We start from the raw sequence: 20,178 nt of genomic DNA, 5'->3' as shown, positions 1-20,178 counted from the left end.
AGATGTGTAAAATCCCACACCAGGAAAAGCCCCCCCCCCTGACAAATCTGACTGAGGAGGTCCTTTTCCTTACACTATTGTTGGGTTCTGTGTTAATTTTATATGTGCCTTGTGTTTTTCTTGTTCTAGAACCGCCTTTGGCAAAGAATCTGAAGTGCTCATTGGGAACCTGGGTGATAAACTGATTCCCACGCAAGAGATTCTCTGTGATGTCAGCGACCTGAAGGCCTTGGCCAATATGCACGAAAGTTTGGAATGGCTCTCCAGCCGTATGAAGGCAGCTTTCTCCAACCTTCCAGTGGCACAAAGTGAGTCATCTCCAGACAAGCAAATCCCTCTTCTCCCAGGCCTTTGACTAATTAAACAATCGATGTCCTTTTAAACTGTTGGAGGTATTGTTATTGTCTGTTACTACAGGACGGGGGTGGGGAGGAGATGTGGGTGACGCTGTGGTACAGACCACAGAGCCTAGGGCTTGCAAATCAGAAGGTCGGTGGTTTGAATCCCTGTGACGGGATGAGCTCCTGTTGCTCGGTCCCTGCTCCTGCCAACCTAGCAGTTCGAAAGCACATCAAAGTGCAAGTAGATAAATAAGGCACCGCTCTGGTGGGAAGGTAAACGGCGTTTCCATGCACTGCTCTGGTTCGCCAGAAGTGGCTTAGTCATGCTGGCCACATGACGCAAAAGCTGTACACCGGCTCCTTCAGCCAGTAAAGCGAAATGAGCCCCGCAACCCCAGAGTCGTCCGTGACTGAACCTAATGGTCAGTGTCCCTTTGTTGTTGTTCAGTCGTTCAGTCGTGTCCGACTCTTCGTGACCCCATGGACCAGAGTACGCCAGGCACGCCTATCCTTCACTGCCTCTCGCAGTTTGGCCAAACTCATGTTAGTAGCTTCAAGAACACTGTCCAACCATCTCATCCTCTGTCGTCCCCTTCTCCTTGTGCCCTCCATCTTTCCCAACATCAGGGTCTTTTCTAGGGAGTCTTCTCTTCTCATGAGGTGGCCAAAGTACTGGAGCCTCAACTTCAGGATCTGTCCTTCTAGTGAGTACTCAGGGCTGATTTCTTTGAGAATGGATAGGTTTGATCTTCTTGCAGTCCACGGGACTCTCAAGAGTCTCCTCCAGCACCATAATTCAAAAGCATCAATTCTACGGCGATCAGCCTTCTTTATGGTCCAGCTCTCACTTCCGTACATTACTACTGGGAAAACCATAGCTTTAACTATACAGACCTTTGACGGCAAGGTGATGTCTTTGCTTTTTAAGATGCTGTCTAGGTTTGTCATTGCTTTCCTCCCAAGAAGCAGGCGTCTTCTAATTTCGTGACTGCTGTCACCATCTGCAGTGATCATGGAACCCAAGAAAGTGAAATCTCTCACTGCCTCCATTTCTTCCCCTTCTATTTGCCAGGAGGTGATGGGACCAGTGGCCATGATCTTAGTTTTTTTGATGTTGAGCTTCAGACCATATTTTGCGCTCTCTTCTTTCACCCTCATTAAAAGGTTCTTCAATTCTTCCTCACTTTCTGCCATCAAGGTAGTATCATCAGCATATCTGAGGTTGTTGATATTTTTTCCGGCAATCTTAATTCCGGTTGGGGATTCATCCAGTCCAGCCTTTCGCATGATGTATTCTGCATATAAGTTAAATAAGCAGGGAGACAATATACAGCCTTGTCGTACTCCTTTCCCAATTTTGAACCAATCAGTTGTTCCATATCCAGTTCTAACTGTAGCTTCTTGTCCCACATAGAGATTTCTCAGGAGGCAAATGAGGTGATCCGGCACTCCCATTTCTTTAAGAACTTGCCATAGTTTGCTGTGGTCGACACAGTCAAATGCTTTTGCATAATCAATGAAGCAGAAGTAGATGTTTTTCTGGAACTCTCTGGCTTTCTCCATAATCCAGCGCATGTTTGCAATTTGGTCTCTGGTTCCTCTGCCCCTTCGAAATCCAGCTTGCACTTCTGGGAGTTCTCGGTCCACTTACTGCTTCAGCCTGCCTTGTAGAATTTTAAGCATAACCTTGCTAGCGTGTGAAATGAGTGCAATTGTGCGGTAGTTGGAGCATTCTTTGGCACTGCCCTTCTTTGGGATTGGGATGTAGACTGATCTTCTCCAATCATCACTTCCACTGGCCTTGTTGTTAGCAAGGGTTTCTAAGGCCCATTTGACTTCACTCTCCAGGATGTCTGGCTCAAGGTCAGCAACCACATTTCCTGGGGTGTATGAGACCTCCATATCTTTCTGGTATAATTCCTCTGTGTATTCTTGCCACCTCTTCTTGATGTCTTCTGCTTCTGTTAGGTCCTTTCCACTTTTGTCCTTAATTGTGTTAATCTTTGTACGAAATGTTCCTTTCATATCTCCAATTTTCTTGAATAAATCTCTGGTTTTTCCCATTCTGTTATTTTCCTCTATTTCTTTGCATTGCTCGTTTAGAAAGGCCCTCTTGTCTCTCCTTGCTATTCTTTGGAAATCTGCATTCAATTTCCTGTATCTTTCACGATCTCCTTCGCATTTTGCTTGTCTTCTCTCCCCCGCTATTTGTAAGGCCTCATTGGTCAGCCACTTTGCTTTCTTGCATTTCTTTTTCATTGGGATGGTTTTCGTTGCTGTCTCCTGTATAATGTTACGAGCCTCCATCCACAGTTCTTCAGGTACTCTATCCATCAAATCTAAATCCTTGAACCTGTTCTTCACTTCAACTGTGTATTCATAAGGAATTTGATTTAGATTGAATCTTACTGGTCCAGTGGTTTTTCCTACTTTCTTCAGTTTAAGCTGGAATTTTGCTATAAGAAGCTGATGATCTGAGCCACAGTCAGCTCCAGGTCTTGTTTTTGCTGAGTGTATAGAGCTTCTCCATCTTTGGCTGCAGAGAATATAATCAATCTGATTTCGATGTTGCCCATCTGGTGATGTCCATGTGTAGAGTCGTCTCTTGTGTTGTTGGAAAAGAGTGTTTGTGATGACCAGCTTGTTCTCTTGACAGAACTCTATTAGCCTTTGCCCTGCTTCATTTTGATCTCCAAGGCCAAACTTGCCAGTTGTTCCTTTTATCTCTTGACTTCCTACTTTAGCATTCCAATCCCCTATAATGAGAAGAACATCCTTCTTTGGTGTCATTTCTATAAGGTGTTGTAAGTCTTCATAGAATTGATCAATTTCGGTTTCTTCAGCACTGGTAGTTGGTGCATAAACTTGGATTACTGTGATGTTAAAAGGACTGCCTTGGATTCGTATCGAGATCATTCTATCATTTTTGAAGTTGCATCCCAGTACAGCTTTCGCCACTCTTTTGTTGACTATGAGGGCCACTCCATTTCTTTTACGGGATTCCTGCCCACAGTAGTAGATATGATAGTCATCCCTTTACCTTTACCTTTACAGTGTCCCTTTACCTTTACCTTTACAGGGCGAAAATAGGGAAGGGTCATAGCTCAGTGCATTTGCCTTGCAGAAGGTCCTGGGATCAATCCCCAGTGTCCCCCGGTGGGGCTGGGAATGTCCCCTGCCTGAAACTCTTGAGAGCTGCTGCCAGTCAGTGTAGACAATACTGAGATAGATGGACCCAATGGTGCAACTGAGCACAAAGCAACTTCCTATGTTCCCAACACCTTGAGATCCTCAGCTCCAGCAGTTTCCCTGGCTTGGTCAGGATTTTGGGTTAAGACACTCTTCTTTTTTACAGTATTTGTACAATATACAAACTGGGCTGAGTGACTTTATAGTTAATCTGTCAAAGGCCGCCCCTTCCTAAAGATAAAAATTCAATAACCTTTTTTTCTGTGTCTCTGCCACAATTATCACTCATTTAAAACCAGCCCAGCTAATGGAGTGTTTTATCACACCCCACAGTCTCTCCCTCGTTCATTATTTAGTGTTTGCTAAGCTGATGGCACTTCCACAGCTCTCCCCTTATCTGTGCTTCTTCAGAATTGGATTTTTGTATTTTCCAAACCAGTCAGATATGACACAGTCATTTTTGTCTTCTCCTGGTTTGTTTTCCCTCTTCCTCTTTCTCTTCCCCCGCCCGCAAAGAATGCAAACTTTACTCTTTGCAATAACTGTTTGGTTGCTAAGGTTGTAGCATGTAGCTAAATTCACCGGAGTGCTCAAGCAAATTCTTTTTCATTCATTCATTTCAATTTTGAGTTCACCACTTCCTGAGGATTTGGGTCTGGTGGTGATATTTGAAAACAAAAACTATGTCAAAGAGCCGAAGTGTATTGCGTTTATGGTGGAGAAGCCTCTGCTACTGACTGACTGGCTGAGCAGGAGTGATGTCTTAGAATGTTCAGTTGCTCAGGAAGCAAAGCAGTTTGCAGGCCAACAACTGTGAGGAAAGGGCAAGCTGTCGTTTCTGCTGGGAATGAAAACTTCTCACAGATTCAGGCTAGAGACTTAGAAGAGGTCTCAAGGAGTAGTGAAGCTAAGGGACAGGGAGATAAGAGACCAGGAGGCTGAAGGCAGAGGGGAGAATAAGATGTGGACATTCCACAAGCAAATTAGGATGAATACTGAATGAGTAGAAATCGAATGTGAAACAATCTAACCTCCATGTAAGCTTTGTGCAAGCAAATCAGAGCGAATGCTCAATAAATCTAGGCTAAATGTAAGCAGCTTTTAAGCATTTCCCTCTTTGTTTCAGGAGTGTGTCATGTTATCTGCACTCTTTGGAATTCTGTGCTAATACAGCATTCAGAATATTGTCCTTGTGAACTGCCCCTGCATAGTGTGGAGATCTCTACTCTCCTGGACTGTCCTTCTTTGGCTTTCATCTAGACTGTATTTTGGTGTGGCACCTTACTGTGCAAACACATGAAGAGTGTGAGCTGAGCACAGTGTTCCCCAGATTTCTAGTGACTGGGGCAGGCTTTTTCAGAATTAAAACTGGCAGCATGGTGGAAAGGTATTAGGAAAGCATGTGGAGGTAGGAATTGCCATATGTTTCTGCAAGAGATGCTGTTCTGCAGTGCTCTTGGACTGGATGGCCCTTGTGGTCTGGATGGCCCTTGGACTGGATGGCCCTTGTGGTCTCTTCCAACTCTATGATTCTATGATTCTTCCTCCAGATTTGTAGCCCTAAAATGCAGAGATGCAGCAGGCAATCTTGGAGGCTCAACACCAGACACACACACACACACACACACACACACACCCCACATGGCATACAGAGGCACAACTCATCATCTTTAAAGGAGAATAAGATTTTGATTCTTTATCTCACAGACCTCTTGCACCTCTTCTTTTGGGGCCTGGGGCACTAGTTTTAAAATTACCCTTTAGTAAATTTGAGCAGCCAGTTAATGCAGAGTGGGGAGAGAGAAAGAGGGTTAGCACAAGAACAGAAATGCCTTTTCTCCCCAGAGAAACCGTCAGGAGCAGGGTTGGGGCAGTTGCTTCGCATGGTGCGTTGATATGCATAATCCTGTGTATACCCAAAGATTTATTGTGCCCAGCATAATCGCTCATTAGGAGTGTTGTCTCTGTCTCCTGTCCCTGTTTAAGGAGGATTACAGGTTGATTCAGGTTAATAAACCTTGAATATTTCTTGGTATTTAACATTGGCTGACTGGCTACCTGAAAGCTTTACCTTTTCTAGAATTCCTGTTTTTGAGCGCAGGTTCATTTTCTGAAGATCTGGGAAAGAAGAGCTTATGGAAAAGTTCAGGCTCTGTGCGGAGAATAAGTCCCTACAAGAAACATGATGAGTTGGCTGTAGTGACCCTTTCCCTTTGCTCGCACAGCCATTTTTCCAGTGGGCAGCTGGGCAGCAGCTACTTAGCACCTGTCCACAACTGCTCCTTTACCATGGCATCAGGGGCGTAGTGAGGGGGGGCGGGGGATGTGCTGCCCCGGGCAGCGCCCTGGGGTGGGGGTGACACTTGGGGTAGGGGACACCGCCCCCCGTGATTGGCAGTGTCACGCTTGTCACCAGGGTGACACCCCCATCCTCGCTGGCCCGCCCCGCCCCTCGCGCCTGTGGGCGGCTCTGCCCGGCAACGGGGAGAAAAGCCCTTTTTAAAAAAGAAAAGCCAAGGCGAACAGGCTGCTTGCCTTCGCTTTGCTTTTTTTTAAAGGACTTTTTTCCCGCTGCCGGGGCTGGAGCTGCAGTGACGTTGCGGCGTGATGTCACAACGTGACATCACAATGCCCCGCCCCAGGGGTGCCTCCGGTCGCCGCCCTGGGTACCGAGGAGCCTTCCTACGCCCCTGCATGGTGTGCTTCCATGACAGAGAATCCGAAGCGCAACCCTAAAACGCTTCAAGATGCTATCTTGTACCTTCACATTGTGTTTCTAGGCCATAAGCAGTCTGGGGAGCAGGAGATAGGCAAGTGGGCAGGGGAACAAGGCAGACTGCTGCCTGATCAAAACCTAAGCCAGACTCAGGAGCAGAGCATAGTCCCAAAAGTTCCTAGTTCTATCTCCAACAGCTCCTGACATTTCTAAAGAAGAGGCAGTGTGTGGCATTAACATGCTTTGTGTGTGCATGCAGATCACCCCAGAATATGTTTATGTTTTTTTAAGTCTCCGTTCATTACAATTTTTCTACCTTCTGGGATTTCTAAGCCCATTATGTGAATGTTGAGGCACTGATATCAAGATTTAAACCAGCACAGCTAAATTCACCAAGAGTGGTGGGGGTGATTAATCCATGATTTGGGCCGTGTTGGGAATATTTGTGGACACTGATCCTTGATTCTCTTTTTTATATTTTCTGATAGCAGATTTTGTATTGCAAACCACCGCCAAGAATCTGCAAAGCCAGGTGCCCCACTTTGGGTAAATGTTCTTCCACTGTATTATTTTGTTTTTAAGAGATTTGATAGTACAGTCCTTTCCACCCAAACTCAGCCCTACATCAGCTAAAGGGGGAGATGGTTCTTCAGCTGGTGGATTCGTCTTTTAACCAAGAAACCATTTTCCTTCCCATCCTTGTGCAATCAAGGCCCTGATTATGTTGATTGCCTCTGCATTAATAAGCGCTGATCATCTTGTGTGTGTGTGTTATCTGAAAGAGGAGCACATCCAGAGCTGCTGGCTTTTTAGGAGTTTGCCGCCTTTGAGTCCTACTTTTACCTCATCTGGCTGAATTAATATTCTTCTTTTTTGTAGCAGAGGCTCCTTATCAGTAGATAATTGTCAAGGGTGCTTCTCAGCCCAAAGAATGCACAAGGCAGATAGTTAAGTATTTATTGTCCAAGATAACACTTAACAATTCTACAGCTCTGGAAATCTACGCACACAGATCTAACAACTAGGCTGCTGTGGCAGTTCGCTCAACCTGCACAGGTCCCCCAGACGTTTAACGGTCCGTTGATACCTGCACTCACCACTTTATTAATTAACCGCTGCCACCAACCAGTTTGTCTGGTATTTACTTCACTCAGTTCAGGCAAGGAGAATATTGGAACAAAACTGTTTTATTTGAAGTTTAGTACATAAGCATGTGGTTTCTGAATAAACAGTACTTTCTTGGTTGTGTTCTTGTTAACAACAGTGCCCAACGAATTCTCCCACCTCTGCTCCTACTCCTTCCCTTGCCACCCTTCTACCAGGCTCTCAATACCCACAACAAGCCCCCTAGCTAAAGACCAACGACAAGCCTAAAGACTAACGAACCAAAAATACCTAAGAACTAAGAACCCCAGACCAAAGAACTAAGACCTAAAGAACTAAAGAACTCTCTTCCTTCCCCGGGAGGGGTTTATATAGCCCACATAACTCCGCCCCCTCAAGGTTCTTACTGGTTATTCCCTTTTAACACCTTCTATGCCAATCCGAAGTGTGGGTGAACGCCACATACCTCCCCCCTTTAGAAAGTTTGATTCAGGAGGGTACACTTTGCCAAGTGACCTCCTGATCAACTGTCAGTTGCAATACATGAACATACCTCATTATTCATGGGTGTCCACCCCCCAAAACAACATATATACACTTTTACTAAGGTTATTTCCAGTAGTTCACTCTTCTTCTTCAATTTCCGGTCTCCTGGATAGGGCATCGGCGACGATGTTAAGGGAACCTTTTACGCTTTTGATGGTGAAATTAAAATCCTGTAGTAACAAAGCCCAGCGCATTAACTTACTGTTGCCTTTCATAGTTCGAAGCCAAATCAATGGAGAATGGTCTGTGCTTAGGGCAAAGGCTCGGCCCCAGAGGTACGGTTTTAGTTTCTGTAGAGCCCATACTATTGCCAGGCACTCTTTCTCAATTGCAGATAAGTGCTTCTCCCTCGGTAACAGTTTCTTGCTGATGTAAGCGATAGGATGGTGGTTTCCTTCCGGCCCCGGCTGACATAGGAAGGCCCCGATTCCTACGTTGGATGCATCCGTAAACACCGTAAACTCTTGCCTGTAGTCTGGTGCTGCCAAAATCGGTCCTGTTGTCAAAGCATTTTTCAAACTGTCAAAAGACTGCTGACAGTCCGGCGTCCACTTCACATGGTCAGCCGTTTTTTTTTTTTTTTTTTCTTGTTAGGTTGGATACTGGTGCTGCTATGTCACTAAAATTTGGGATAAATCTTCTGTAATATCCCACTAATCCCAGAAATGCTCGCACTTTTCTTTTCGAGGTTGGGGTAGGCTATGTAGAAATGGCTTCTACCTTTGAGGTTAATGGTTTTATTTCCCCACCTCTCCATGTCACCAACAGCTGCATACGAACTGGTTGTCTGGCTTTTAAATGTACTGGGAACTGTTTTCATAAGTTTATGGATAGCTTCTTTTTTAATCAGCTTGCTGAAGCTTTCTATACCAGCGTGATCACTTAATGAAAGTAGGCTAAAAAGCTCCGATTGCTTATTGCTCATAGCAATCTCCTTTGCTGTCATTCCACCTTTGCTCTGTATTGATTTATCAGTTCCCACTTTGAGCCATTTGAAGACTACTTTTTTATGTCTTTGCTGTGGTGGCCACATTAATGCTGTGTAACCACGTTTATCTTGGACATTTATTTGTGTTGCATAAGCAGCAGGGTACCCATCTTCCCACCACACAATCTCTAGTGTAGGAAACACTTTCACTTTCATAGAAAGTTGATGGGACACCATGCCAGCTATAACTTCCAGGACGTTTTTCTTTCTATATTTCCAATTGCTGAATGGTTTATCATAAATATGACTAGTTGTTCTAACTGATCTCACAGATAGGTCACTGATCACATTGCAGGTATACCCTCCTTTACCAATTTCACAGGCTTTTTTAACAACATGACTACTATAGTCTAGATTGGGTTGAAGGTTTAGTGACTTGACTGACTTTGATGCATTCAGTTGGACACTACGCATTTCATCGTCCATCCTGAATGTCAGGTATTTTGTGCTATTAATCCCCATGGGTGCACTAAACACACTGTTGTGTGTGTTTTGCAGGATCTTGCCCCTATATTCAGTTGGAACCACCAATCGTGGTTGTATCTCACCACCACCCCTTGCTGGGTTGATAAGAATTTCTCTATATAATAAACCTTGGTCCAACTTAAATTGTTCTGGACTCTCAGGAGTTAAGGTTTTATTTATCTCTGCCGCCTCAAAATAGGGTTTTAACTCTAAATCCTCCTTTTGTTTTTCCACAAAGTTTGAGGCTTGACTATTAGTCAGGGGAAATAATGTAGCGTCTCTTGTTTCCATAGACACCCTTCCCCCCAGCTGCTCTGCTTCCTTAGTGGTTTCAGCAACTGTATCACTTTGTTCAGGCCTGGGCAACAATAACTTCCCTTGTGCTCTGGTGACTATAAAAGCACTTCGCACATGTTCTACTAAATCCCAACCAATAAGAACTGTGGTGGGAATCTCTTCAGAGATCGCTACTTCCCACTGTCCTGACCAACTCTGATATCCAATATCAACTTTTGCCATCGGTAGTACCTCAGGAGGTTTGAAAATTCCCTTTATTCTTATAGTCTTCCCGGGAATGATGGCCTCCGATTTTACTATATCGGGGTGAAGGATTGTGATTTGTGAACCCATATCCTTCAGCCCATGGTATTTTTTCCCTTCTACCCAAATGTTTTCCCCAGCACTTTGTAATAGGTGTCCATCATGTTGGATTGTATTACAATGTAGCACCTTGGCCTCAGCTACCTCCTTAGGCCCCTGCTCAACTGTATTCCAGTTGGTTGCCATGACAACCGAGTCAGTTGGGCCCTGCTCTACAGCCTGGACACAAAATGTCTTCTTTGTAGTTGTGGGACTTTTTATTTTCTCTTTTCCTTGCCAACATTCATCCCTCCGATGTCCCTTTTCCCCACATTTCCAGCAAAAGATTTCAGGGGGATCTGTCTTGTTGGGTTTATTAACTTTTCCCTCAGCACTCCCTGACTGTAGGGATATCTTTTCATGGGGCCCCTTCTCTGAGGAGTAATTCCCCTTATTGGAGTCTGAGGTAAATTTTCCTCGATTTTGTTCAGTTTTATTTTTATGGTTCTCCCAATTCCTCCCCCCATATCTGGGTCCATCATACACATAGTCTCGGATTTCATTAATTTCATCTCCTAACCGTGCAGCTGCTGCAATGCTTGTGGGGTATCTATCTTTATATTCTGGGAAACGTGTTAACTCTATTTTCACAAGTGTTTGCCCATTGGTATTGTTACTGTTATTCTGCTTTTTTATTGCAGTCACTTCCAATCTCCTCATCTCCAATTGAAACTGTATTTCTTTTTCCCTCATTCGCTCCTCTTTCTCTGCTTCTAATTTTTTCCTTTCCTGCTCAGCTTTTAATTTTAATTCCAATTCTCTCAGTTTATATTCCTGCTCTAGTTTCCACTTTTCAAAACTCTCAGAGATTTTAGGACTCTCTCCCGCAGGTGTGGTTTCAATAGAGCCTGGTTCCCCTTGCAGGTCCCCATTTTCCTCTTCAGCACTTTCTATAGGTGATTCCCTCACCGGGTTCTTAGTCTTTTTGGGTGGCATTTTCTTAAAAATAGGAGTTCAAACAGTCTATTAAAGAAAAGAACGTTTTTCTCTGTCTGTTTTCTGGGCTAGGTTCTCCAAGACTATGGTCTCAAAGTCACGCCTAAGGTTCTTTCTCTAACCTTTTCCAGCGTACTTTGCCCCGACCACAACTTAAACCTTTCTGCCAGAATAACTTTTGAGATCACCAGTTCTTAATTCTTTCTCAGCCTCACGGTGATCAAGAGTCTCCACAATTACACCCTAGGACGGGATAATATCCTTTCCAGATTTATCCTCTCCCCCCTTCCAGGTGTATTGCTCCTCTCTTTCCAGTCACTGGACTTTTTGATCCCACCGCTGAGCCACCACTTGTGGCAGTTCGCTCAACCTGCACAGGTCCCCCAGACGTTTAACGGTCCGTTGATACCTGCACTCACCACTTTATTAATTAACCGCTGCCACCAACCAGTTTGTCTGGTATTTACTTCACTCAGTTCAGGCAAGGAGAATATTGGAACAAAACTGTTTTATTTGAAGTTTAGTACATAAGCATGTGGTTTCTGAATAAACAGTACTTTCTTGGTTGTGTTCTTGTTAACAACAGTGCCCAACGAATTCTCCCACCTCTGCTCCTACTCCTTCCCTTGCCACCCTTCTACCAGGCTCTCAATACCCACAACAAGCCCCCTAGCTAAAGACCAACGACAAGCCTAAAGACTAACGAACCAAAAATACCTAAGAACTAAGAACCCCAGACCAAAGAACTAAGACCTAAAGAACTAAAGAACTCTCTTCCTTCCCCGGGAGGGGTTTATATAGCCCACATAACTCCGCCCCCTCAAGGTTCTTACTGGTTATTCCCTTTTAACACCTTCTATGCCAATCCGAAGTGTGGGTGAACGCCACAGCTGCTATTCCCAGGTCAGCGCTGTATGGAACAGTTGCTGTAACAGGGGACCACTCCCCCTCCACCAATTAATGTACCTCCCCCCCCCCCGATAGTCTGCATGCATGCAGCAGGAGACTGTGCCTGCGTGGAAACTTCTTCTGTTCATCCTTTTTCACCCCCCTCCTGGCTCTGTGAGTCAGTGGTGCAGGAGAGTGTGGGGAAGCCCTTCACTTCCTCCTCTCCTTCCATCCTCCAACTCTGAAGCTTCCCCTGCCTGAGTCTTGCCTCCTGGCTGATACAGGCCCCCACAAACCACTGCCCTGAGTCAGACTCCAGCCCCCCTGCCCCTGGCGCACACTCGCCAGCAGCCTGCCAGTCCCTGACAAGAATGTATAATGAGAGATGTAGCTTTTGGATAGCACTTGCTTTATGCGCTGCATGAGTCTCCCACCAGAACAGGAATCTGTAAGAATATTGGAAGATCCCTGCTAGACCATAACATAGGTCCATCTAGTTCAGAATTTTCTTTCCCACCTGGTTGGGGTAGCCAGTCAGGTGCTTCAGGGAAGCCAGTAAATCCCTATGTCCAGTTCTCTCCAAAACAAAATAAAATAAAAAATTCCTTCCAGTAGCACCTTAGAGACCAACTAAGTTTGTTCTTGGTATGAGCTGAAGTGTGCATGCACACTTCTTCAGATACACTGAAACAGAAGTCACCAGATCCTTAAATATTTGTTTTGACTATGGCAGACCAACACGGCTACCTACCTGTAACCAGTTCTCTCCAGTCCCTTTTGTAAAACGCAGCTAGTTTCCACATGTTGTGAAAAGGCCATTGTTGGGTGGTAGAACATATAAGGCAGCTTCCTGTGTTTGAGAAGGGCCTTAGCTCAGTGGAAGGGCATCTGCTTTGAATGCAGAAGGTCCAAGGTCCAACCCTTGGCCTCTCTAGGAAGGGCTGGGAATGCCCCTGCCTGAAATCCAAGAGAGCTGCTACCAGCCATTATGTACAATGCTAAGACCCAGCCTTATGCAGATTCCTGTGTTTCTCTTTCTGCTGCACTGACTGATGTTGGCAGGAGAGAGTAATGCACAATGCAATGATATCAAAACACAAGCTCTGGAAAGTAGCCAGGTTGCAGGCGGTAGGGAGAGCACAAGCTGTAGATGCCAGCTCCATGTTACACACTAAACACCAGTTTCCTTCCAACTGCCTTTGCTAAATGCAGGTTAGGTCCTTTGAGTGTGATAAAAATTCTCAAAGAGGCTTGCAAAAAAGACCCGCGCCATTATTAACACAACGTAAAATCCAAATAAAATGATAAATAGGAGAAGCATAAAACCGGAATAAAATGCGAAGAGCCGCAGTAAAATTTAAGAGCAGTGGTTAAAATGAATCACCATTCAGTTCAAAGTCCAAGCAAATGAAAAGAAAAGAAAAGGGAGCCCTGGACTCCTTTGGGAAAAACAGGATATAAATTGAATTATATTAAAAGTAGTAAGCAGTAATTGGGTTGGCACCAGGCAAAGAACCCTGGAGAAGAAGTTTTTGTAACTAGGGGCCCAGCCAGAAAGAAGGCAGCTCAGCTGAATAATACTGATCAACTTTATGAGGTTGTTGTAAGGATGTGAAGCAGTCAAAAACATTCATTTTTACCTGGGGTTTTGTCCCTTAATTTGGAGGACTTTAGATGTTTGTGGCTTCTTCCAGTTGGGAGAGGTTAGATGCATAGGCAAACTAAGGCCCGGGGGGCAGATCCGGCCCAATCGCCTTCTAAATCCGGCCCGCGGACAATCAGCATGTTTTTACATGAGTTGAATGTGTCCTTTTGTTTAAAATACATCTCTGAGTTATTTGTGGGGCATAGGGATTCATTCATTCCCCCCCCCCCAAAAAAAATATAGTCCGGCCCCCCATAAGGTCTGAAGGTCAGTGGACCGGCCCCCTGCTGAAAAAGTTTGCTGACCCCTGGGTTAGACCTACCTTTTGTATAAGTATGGATATGTTTTTAGGTTTTTGTTGTTGTTCTAGTTTCATACTGCTTTTACACTGTATTGTAAATTGTGTTGAGACGCTTTTTGTGAAAAGGCAACAAATTAGTGCAATTTAATACTGTAGTAGTAAGTTGTTGTTGTTAACAACCCTGACCATTTTGGGCTCAAAGGGGCCATAGCTCAGTGATCGAAGGATGTGCTTTGCCTGGCAAGGATCTTAGGCTCAATCTCTGGTGTCTCCAGGTAGGGTTAAGAATGGTCCTTGTCTGAAACCCTGGAGAACTGCTGCCAATCTGTGTAGGCAATATAGAGAGCTAGCTGGATCAACACTATAAAATGTTATAGAAGTGCTTAGTAGTAGCAGTAGTAGTAAATTGTATGTGCCAAATGCAGACCACTCCTTCCCATGGAAACTTAGCAGATCCCGCCAATGTTGTGCTATGTGCCAATGGTGCCTTTCATTGCTGAATGAAGAAGAAGAAGAGTTTGGGTTTGATATCCTGCTTTATCACTACCCGAAGGAGTCTCAAAGCGGCTAACATTCTCCTTTCCCTTCCTCCCCCATAACAAACACTCTGTGAGGTGAGTGAGGCTGAGAGACTTCAGAGAAGCGTGACTAGCCCAAGGTCACCCAGCAGCTGCATATGGAGGAGCGGGGAAGCGAACCCAGTTCCCCAGATTACGAGTCTACCGCTCTTAACCACTACACCACACTGGCTCTCATGCACTTCTTGAGCTGTTTTATTCTGAACTTACTGTGCTGTGCGTGTCCATTGCCTTGAAATTCTTTGAGAATCACACGTTTGATAAATAAAATAAACATGGCACAAGAAAAGCACCTGGTAGGTTGCTTCTGGGTCATGGAAAGGGGCTGACAGTTCACTCAGGAATGGACCGAATTTTAGAGAACTTAGAAAGTGTTTATGGAGTCTCTGCAAGAGCCGGAATTAACTGCTGAGAAAAAAATAAGGTATCATTTCTCCCTTGCCACACCACACTCTGTAGTTCGCGAACCTGTCACCCTGAAGTCCAGCCGCACAGTTTCTGCAGCCAGAGTTTTGATTACACCACCAACTCAGTTGCATATATTTATGTGATAGTTCTCCACATACATGGAGGGTTAGGAGGTTGAAGGGTGGGGAGGGGGGTGGGGAGGAAAGTAGGACATGGAGCAATTAGCGTAATCATAACCTCAAGCGAAAGCGTTGATCCCAGGACACAAGATCAATCTCCAGGAGAGCAAGATGTGCAGTGTCTGGGAAGGAAGGCTATCAACTCTGTGCACTGGAGGCTGGAGAGCTGCTTTCTAATTCTCTGGCTGTTAAATATTTGATGCAGAGTTCAGGAGGGCTCCGGCTGCTAATAACCTCTGCATCAATCTTTTTTCTAAGGCCCCACTAAGAAGTTGGACCATTGCTGAGGGAAGAAAAAATAGAGAGGAACATTCTCTGCCCAGTGTCCTTGGTAGGATCTCTGCAGGTTCCGCACCAAGCCATGCTGGAAGAGGATATGGTTTGGCTTCTTTAGTCACTGTCCCAAGAACATAGCAGCCAAGAATAGCATGCTCATGGCTTTTAAGGGCCAGCAGTCTCTGAGTCCAGATTGCACTGAATCCAGTGTGAACAGTTGGAACTGAAAGAAGAAAGGTGCAAGTGGAACAGTGCTAAGCATTTTCAGTTTCCTGCTTGGTGGCAATGCAACTCAAAGCCTTGCTTTTCTTGCCCTGCCCTGCCCTACCCATCTATCTATCTATCTATCTATCTATCTATCTATCTATTTATTTATTTTGCATACCACTCTATACCCGTAGATCTCAAGGAGGTTCACAACATAAAATTACAATGTAAAAAACACAGAATACATAATAATGATAATGATAACAACAACAAAGACAACCCAATAACCCCCCATTCCACAACACATTTAAAAGGGTATCAGATGTCAATCAGCCAAAGACCTGGTTAAATGGGAGCATTTTTGCCTGGTACCTAAAGGACGCGGGTAGCGCTGTGGTCTAAACCACAGAGCCTAGGGCTTGCCTATCAGAAGGTCGGCGGTTCAAATCGCCACGACGGGATGAGCTCCCATTGCTCGGTCCCAGCTCCTGCCAACTTAGCAGTCCGAAAGCACGCCAAAGTGCAAGTAGATAAATAGGTACCGCTCTGACGGAAAGGTAAACGGCGTTTCCGTGCACTGCTCTGGTTCGCCAGAAGCGGCTTAGTCATGCTGGCCCCATGACCCGGAAGCTGTACACTGGCTCCCTCGGCCAGTAAAGTGAGATGAGCGCCGCAACCGCAGAGTCGTCCGCGACTAGACCTAACAGTCAGGGGTCCCTTAACCTTTACCTTTACCTAAAGGTGTATAATGAAGGCATCAGATAAGCCTCCTTGGAGAGAGCATTCCACAGATGGGAGCCACTGCAGAAAAGGCCCCACGGGACTCACAGCAGATAAGTCTTCCAAGTGCTGGGCGGCCTCAGTCTTTTGAGGCTGTGGTGTGTCAGGGCAAGCAGGGGGTTTGTCCCACAAGACTCACAGCAGATGCGATCTTCATCATGTGACGCTACATCAAAAGATCAAGCAGGGCCAAATCAGATGTCACCATAAGCACCTCTGTCATCCCCTTGGTAACATTCGAGTGAAGAAAACGCACAATTTGATGCCATTTTGTTCAACAGTTTTCTCTCCCAGCCGAGTCCCCACAAGAGGCAGCTTCTGAAGTGGAACTGAGGGTGAGGAGAGAAAGCTGATTGCAACAGCAGCACGTCACAGGTAGTCTATAAGCGCTTCTCAGGAGACACAGCAAATGTGGGTCAGTGTCAGCCATATATTTATGACAAGGTGTAGTTTGGCCCTCCAGGATAGCCAGTTAAAATGGAGAGAAGCTGAATGAACTTGCTTGTGGCTTTTAGGAGGTTCAAGTAAACCGAACATATATTTGGGAGATACTTGTAAGATTTATCATCTGCCTGTGAGAGCTCTGGGTCAGTCCGTGGTGTCCGTGGAAAAGAAAAGCACTTGAAATCTATTAGTTTAAAATACTAATAGCCGACTTACATTGCGGGGCGGCAGGGAGACGCATAAAACTTCTCTTAAAATCCACATTTATTGCAGTAATGAAACACCAACATTCATTAAGACTGGCTACTGCTGTCTGAGGTCAGGCAGACACTAAAGAATTTGTAATTCTGGCTCTAAACCAAATTATGTATTAATAAAAGATCTAATGAGGGAGAGAAAGGGAGCAAAGTCCCCTCTCAGTGGGGACTTCATCGTAAGTGAAACAAGGTAGGGGGTTAAACAAAGTCATCTCCAACTTGAGAGACTGCAACTTAGACGCTTAGAGCACCCACGTTAAAATTGGTGTCAATTTGCAAACTTAAGACAGGGATAAGGATTCATAGAGAATAAGACTGCTGATGGCTACTAGCCAGGATGAACTTGTTCTACTTCCTCTGTCCAAGAAAGCATCAGTTTATGTGAATAACAAGTGGGTTGATAGCTGCTGCGTTTGGGTTCTGCTAGCAGGCTTCCTGGAGGCAGCTAGTTGGCCACTGTGAGATGGGCCTTTGGCCTGATCCAGCTGCAGGTCCCTTCTGATGTTTAAGTGTCATGTGATTTGGAAGTGTCTCCAGATTTGGAAGCAGGTTACAAGTAGCTTTTCCTACACCTTGGTTTCCTTTGACTCTCGGTGGTGGTGCCCGCCCTGTGGAATGGCCTCCCTTCAGATGTCAAGGAAACAAACAACTTTCTGACTTTTAGAAGACATCCGAAGGCAGCCCTGTTTAGGGAAGTTTTTAATGTTTGATGTTGTTGCTTTTTTATTATTGTTATTGGTGTTCTGTTGGGAGCTGCCCAGAGTGGCTGGGGAAATCCAGCCAGATGGACAGGGTATTATTAGTAATAATAATAATAATAATAATAATAATAATAATAATAATAATAATAATAATAATAAATTGTTGTTGTTGTTGTTGTTGTTGTTGTTGTTGTTGGATTCATTTGTATTTCAAGCCTGTCTAGGGAACCATTCTGTTTTTCCAACCTTAGTTCACAATATACAGATTGATATGAGTCCTGTGCTTTTCTCTCTCTCTCTCTCTCTCTCTCTCTCTCTCTCTCTCTCTCTCTCTCTCTCCACTTTTCAAACTTTACTCTTTCTTCTCCTTACCCCACTCCCTAGCAATAAACCCTTTCTTGGGGCTGTATATATGCAGAAACGGGCAGAAAGCAAACCACTTTTTCAAGGAGTTACTGCCTTTTTAAAAAGTGCTAATTTCCTTGTGAAATTTATGCCTGCCAGCAGAGGCGGCTGTGGAGCACCCCAGGCAGTTCTAACGAGACAATTCATTAGCTGACGAGTGTACACACGCCATAAAGAACATTAATTCGCAAAATGAAAAACTAATAGAGTGTTTAGCCGGCTCTTTATCACCAGTGACAGTCGGCACTCGCCCAATCATTAGTGTTTACTGAACGGATGGGGGCCGCCGCCCTGGCCTGCCTTATCGCCACTCATCTCAAATGAGATCCTTGTGCCTTTCCGGCTCAGCTGCTCTGCCTCTCTCCCTCACCTTAAACGTTTCTTTTTTTTTATAAGAATTTATTGACATTTTTACTTATAACAACATACAACCTTAACCACACCTACATTTATACACATACAAAACAAATACAATTACACATCTAATACAAAAATTGCCATGATTTTTCTTCTTAATTAGACATCTCAAAAAAAAAAATTTCTTTTTCCAATCTTGACAGTTGACTTCCCCTGCCTTTTCACCTTCGAGTTTATATCCATAATCTACTTTTTAACCTCTTCATTTAAAGAAATTAAACTTAATTATATATCTAAAGTAAAACATTCATCTTAATCTTCATCTTAGTCTTAATCATCTTAATCTATAAACTTAAACCACTTAAAATGACTTCATTTATACTACATCCTCATAAATCCTCACAAATCATCCTCAACAAATCTATCTCTTCTGTCCTTTGAACTGCTGCTAATAACATAGAAACTTGAAATATCTCTTTTCATGTTCAAACAAATAATAAAACAAACTATTGTTGACAGTGTTCACCCTCCGATTTCAAAATACCATAACAGATTACTTTAGATTTTACTTAATACTTCACCCCACACCCCCTCTGTCCATTCTTCTTCTCCTGATGGCATCAGCACTGAACTTCCATGCAACTTCCCTCTCCCAACGTCCACAGATCCAGGCACAGTCCAAAGCTCTCCTTGCCACGAGCTCCGAGGTATCCAACTCTCCCTCTCTCAGCTTCTCCGGTTCTTTGTAGCATTCCTTTTCTTCTTGTAAATACCTTAATTCTCTGTCCCTGGCCCCCGAGCTCACACCTCGGGGACTGGATATAGCAAATCTTGACATCGCCTTGGGGCTGCCACCCCCAACAAGCGAATTTCCTCTCCGAAGTAGCTCATTCATTTCTTCCCATCTTTCCATCCATCCTCTCAGCTCTTTGACAAGATTTTCTTCCAAAGTGTCAAAAGTTTTGTTAGCCTCCTCTGTGGGCAGTTGGTTCCATTTCAGACCCCCACACAAGACTTTGACTTTTCTGTAAATTAGTTCCACCTTCAAGGCAGTGAGCCTTTGTTCATCTGTTAGTCCAGAGTTCAATACCAGTTCAAGGACGAAACCCAGCATACTGGCAGAGGAGGAGGAAGTAGGTATCATATTTCTTCTCCTGTCTCTTTGTTCGTCGCCATTTTCCTAAGCTGGAGCGCAAACACCGCAACTTTAAATAGAGATATTTTCCGCTAGTTAGCTTCCCAAGAAAAAAGTTTGCCAGTCTCATGTATCAATTTTAGATACTTTATAACCAGTTCTGTGGCAGCAATCCCTCAAATTGGTTAATTTCTTAGGCTCGAAGGGAGGGAGGCAGGCTGCCTTTCTCCTTCCCCCCGGATCGTTCCAAAAACACGATTTCTGCCAAGATTATTTACTCACGACCACCGGGTTCCTTTAGCTCCATTCTTCACAGGTAGAACTTGGACGCTCACCGCGGGCTTTGCCGCCGCATTTGCATCCCGGTTGGGGCATATCCCCGTAAGCCCGGCTCCGTTGTCCCTTCACCCCCACTCCCCCTTTACAGGGGGGCAGGGGAAGGGTTCGGGGCCTCCGCGGGCGCAGCCGGGGAGCCCAGGGTGCGGGACGCTCTTCCCGCACCCCAACCGGAGCCGCGCGCTGCGGTAGCGCGGCTCCTAACCCCCGGGATGGACAAGGCGCTTCAGACCCGAAGCAGCCTTCGACCACCCGGCGATGGCGTCGCCGCCGGAAGTCCTCCCTCACCTTAAACGTTTCAACCTGCTGTACTTAGCTGCAGAGATTTATGGGCTCCTACTCTCAGTGCTGGAAGGG

General features: G+C 44.9%; 1 protein-coding gene across 1 annotated transcript in view; it reads left to right on the top strand.

Moving 5' to 3' along the window:
• EXOC4 (exocyst complex component 4) overlaps nt 1-20,178 on the top strand; it is a 360,306-nt gene that overhangs the window by 300,020 nt on the left and 40,108 nt on the right. The window contains 1 exon segment of the mRNA XM_033162287.1: nt 130-308. Coding sequence (XP_033018178.1) covers nt 130-308 — 179 coding nt within the window.

This window comes from Lacerta agilis, chromosome 10, assembly GCF_009819535.1.
Source record: "Lacerta agilis isolate rLacAgi1 chromosome 10, rLacAgi1.pri, whole genome shotgun sequence".
Classification (NCBI taxonomy): Eukaryota; Metazoa; Chordata; class Lepidosauria; order Squamata; family Lacertidae; genus Lacerta; species Lacerta agilis.
Note: the sequence above shows the minus strand (reverse complement) of the source record. Positions and strands in the feature narration are given on the sequence as shown.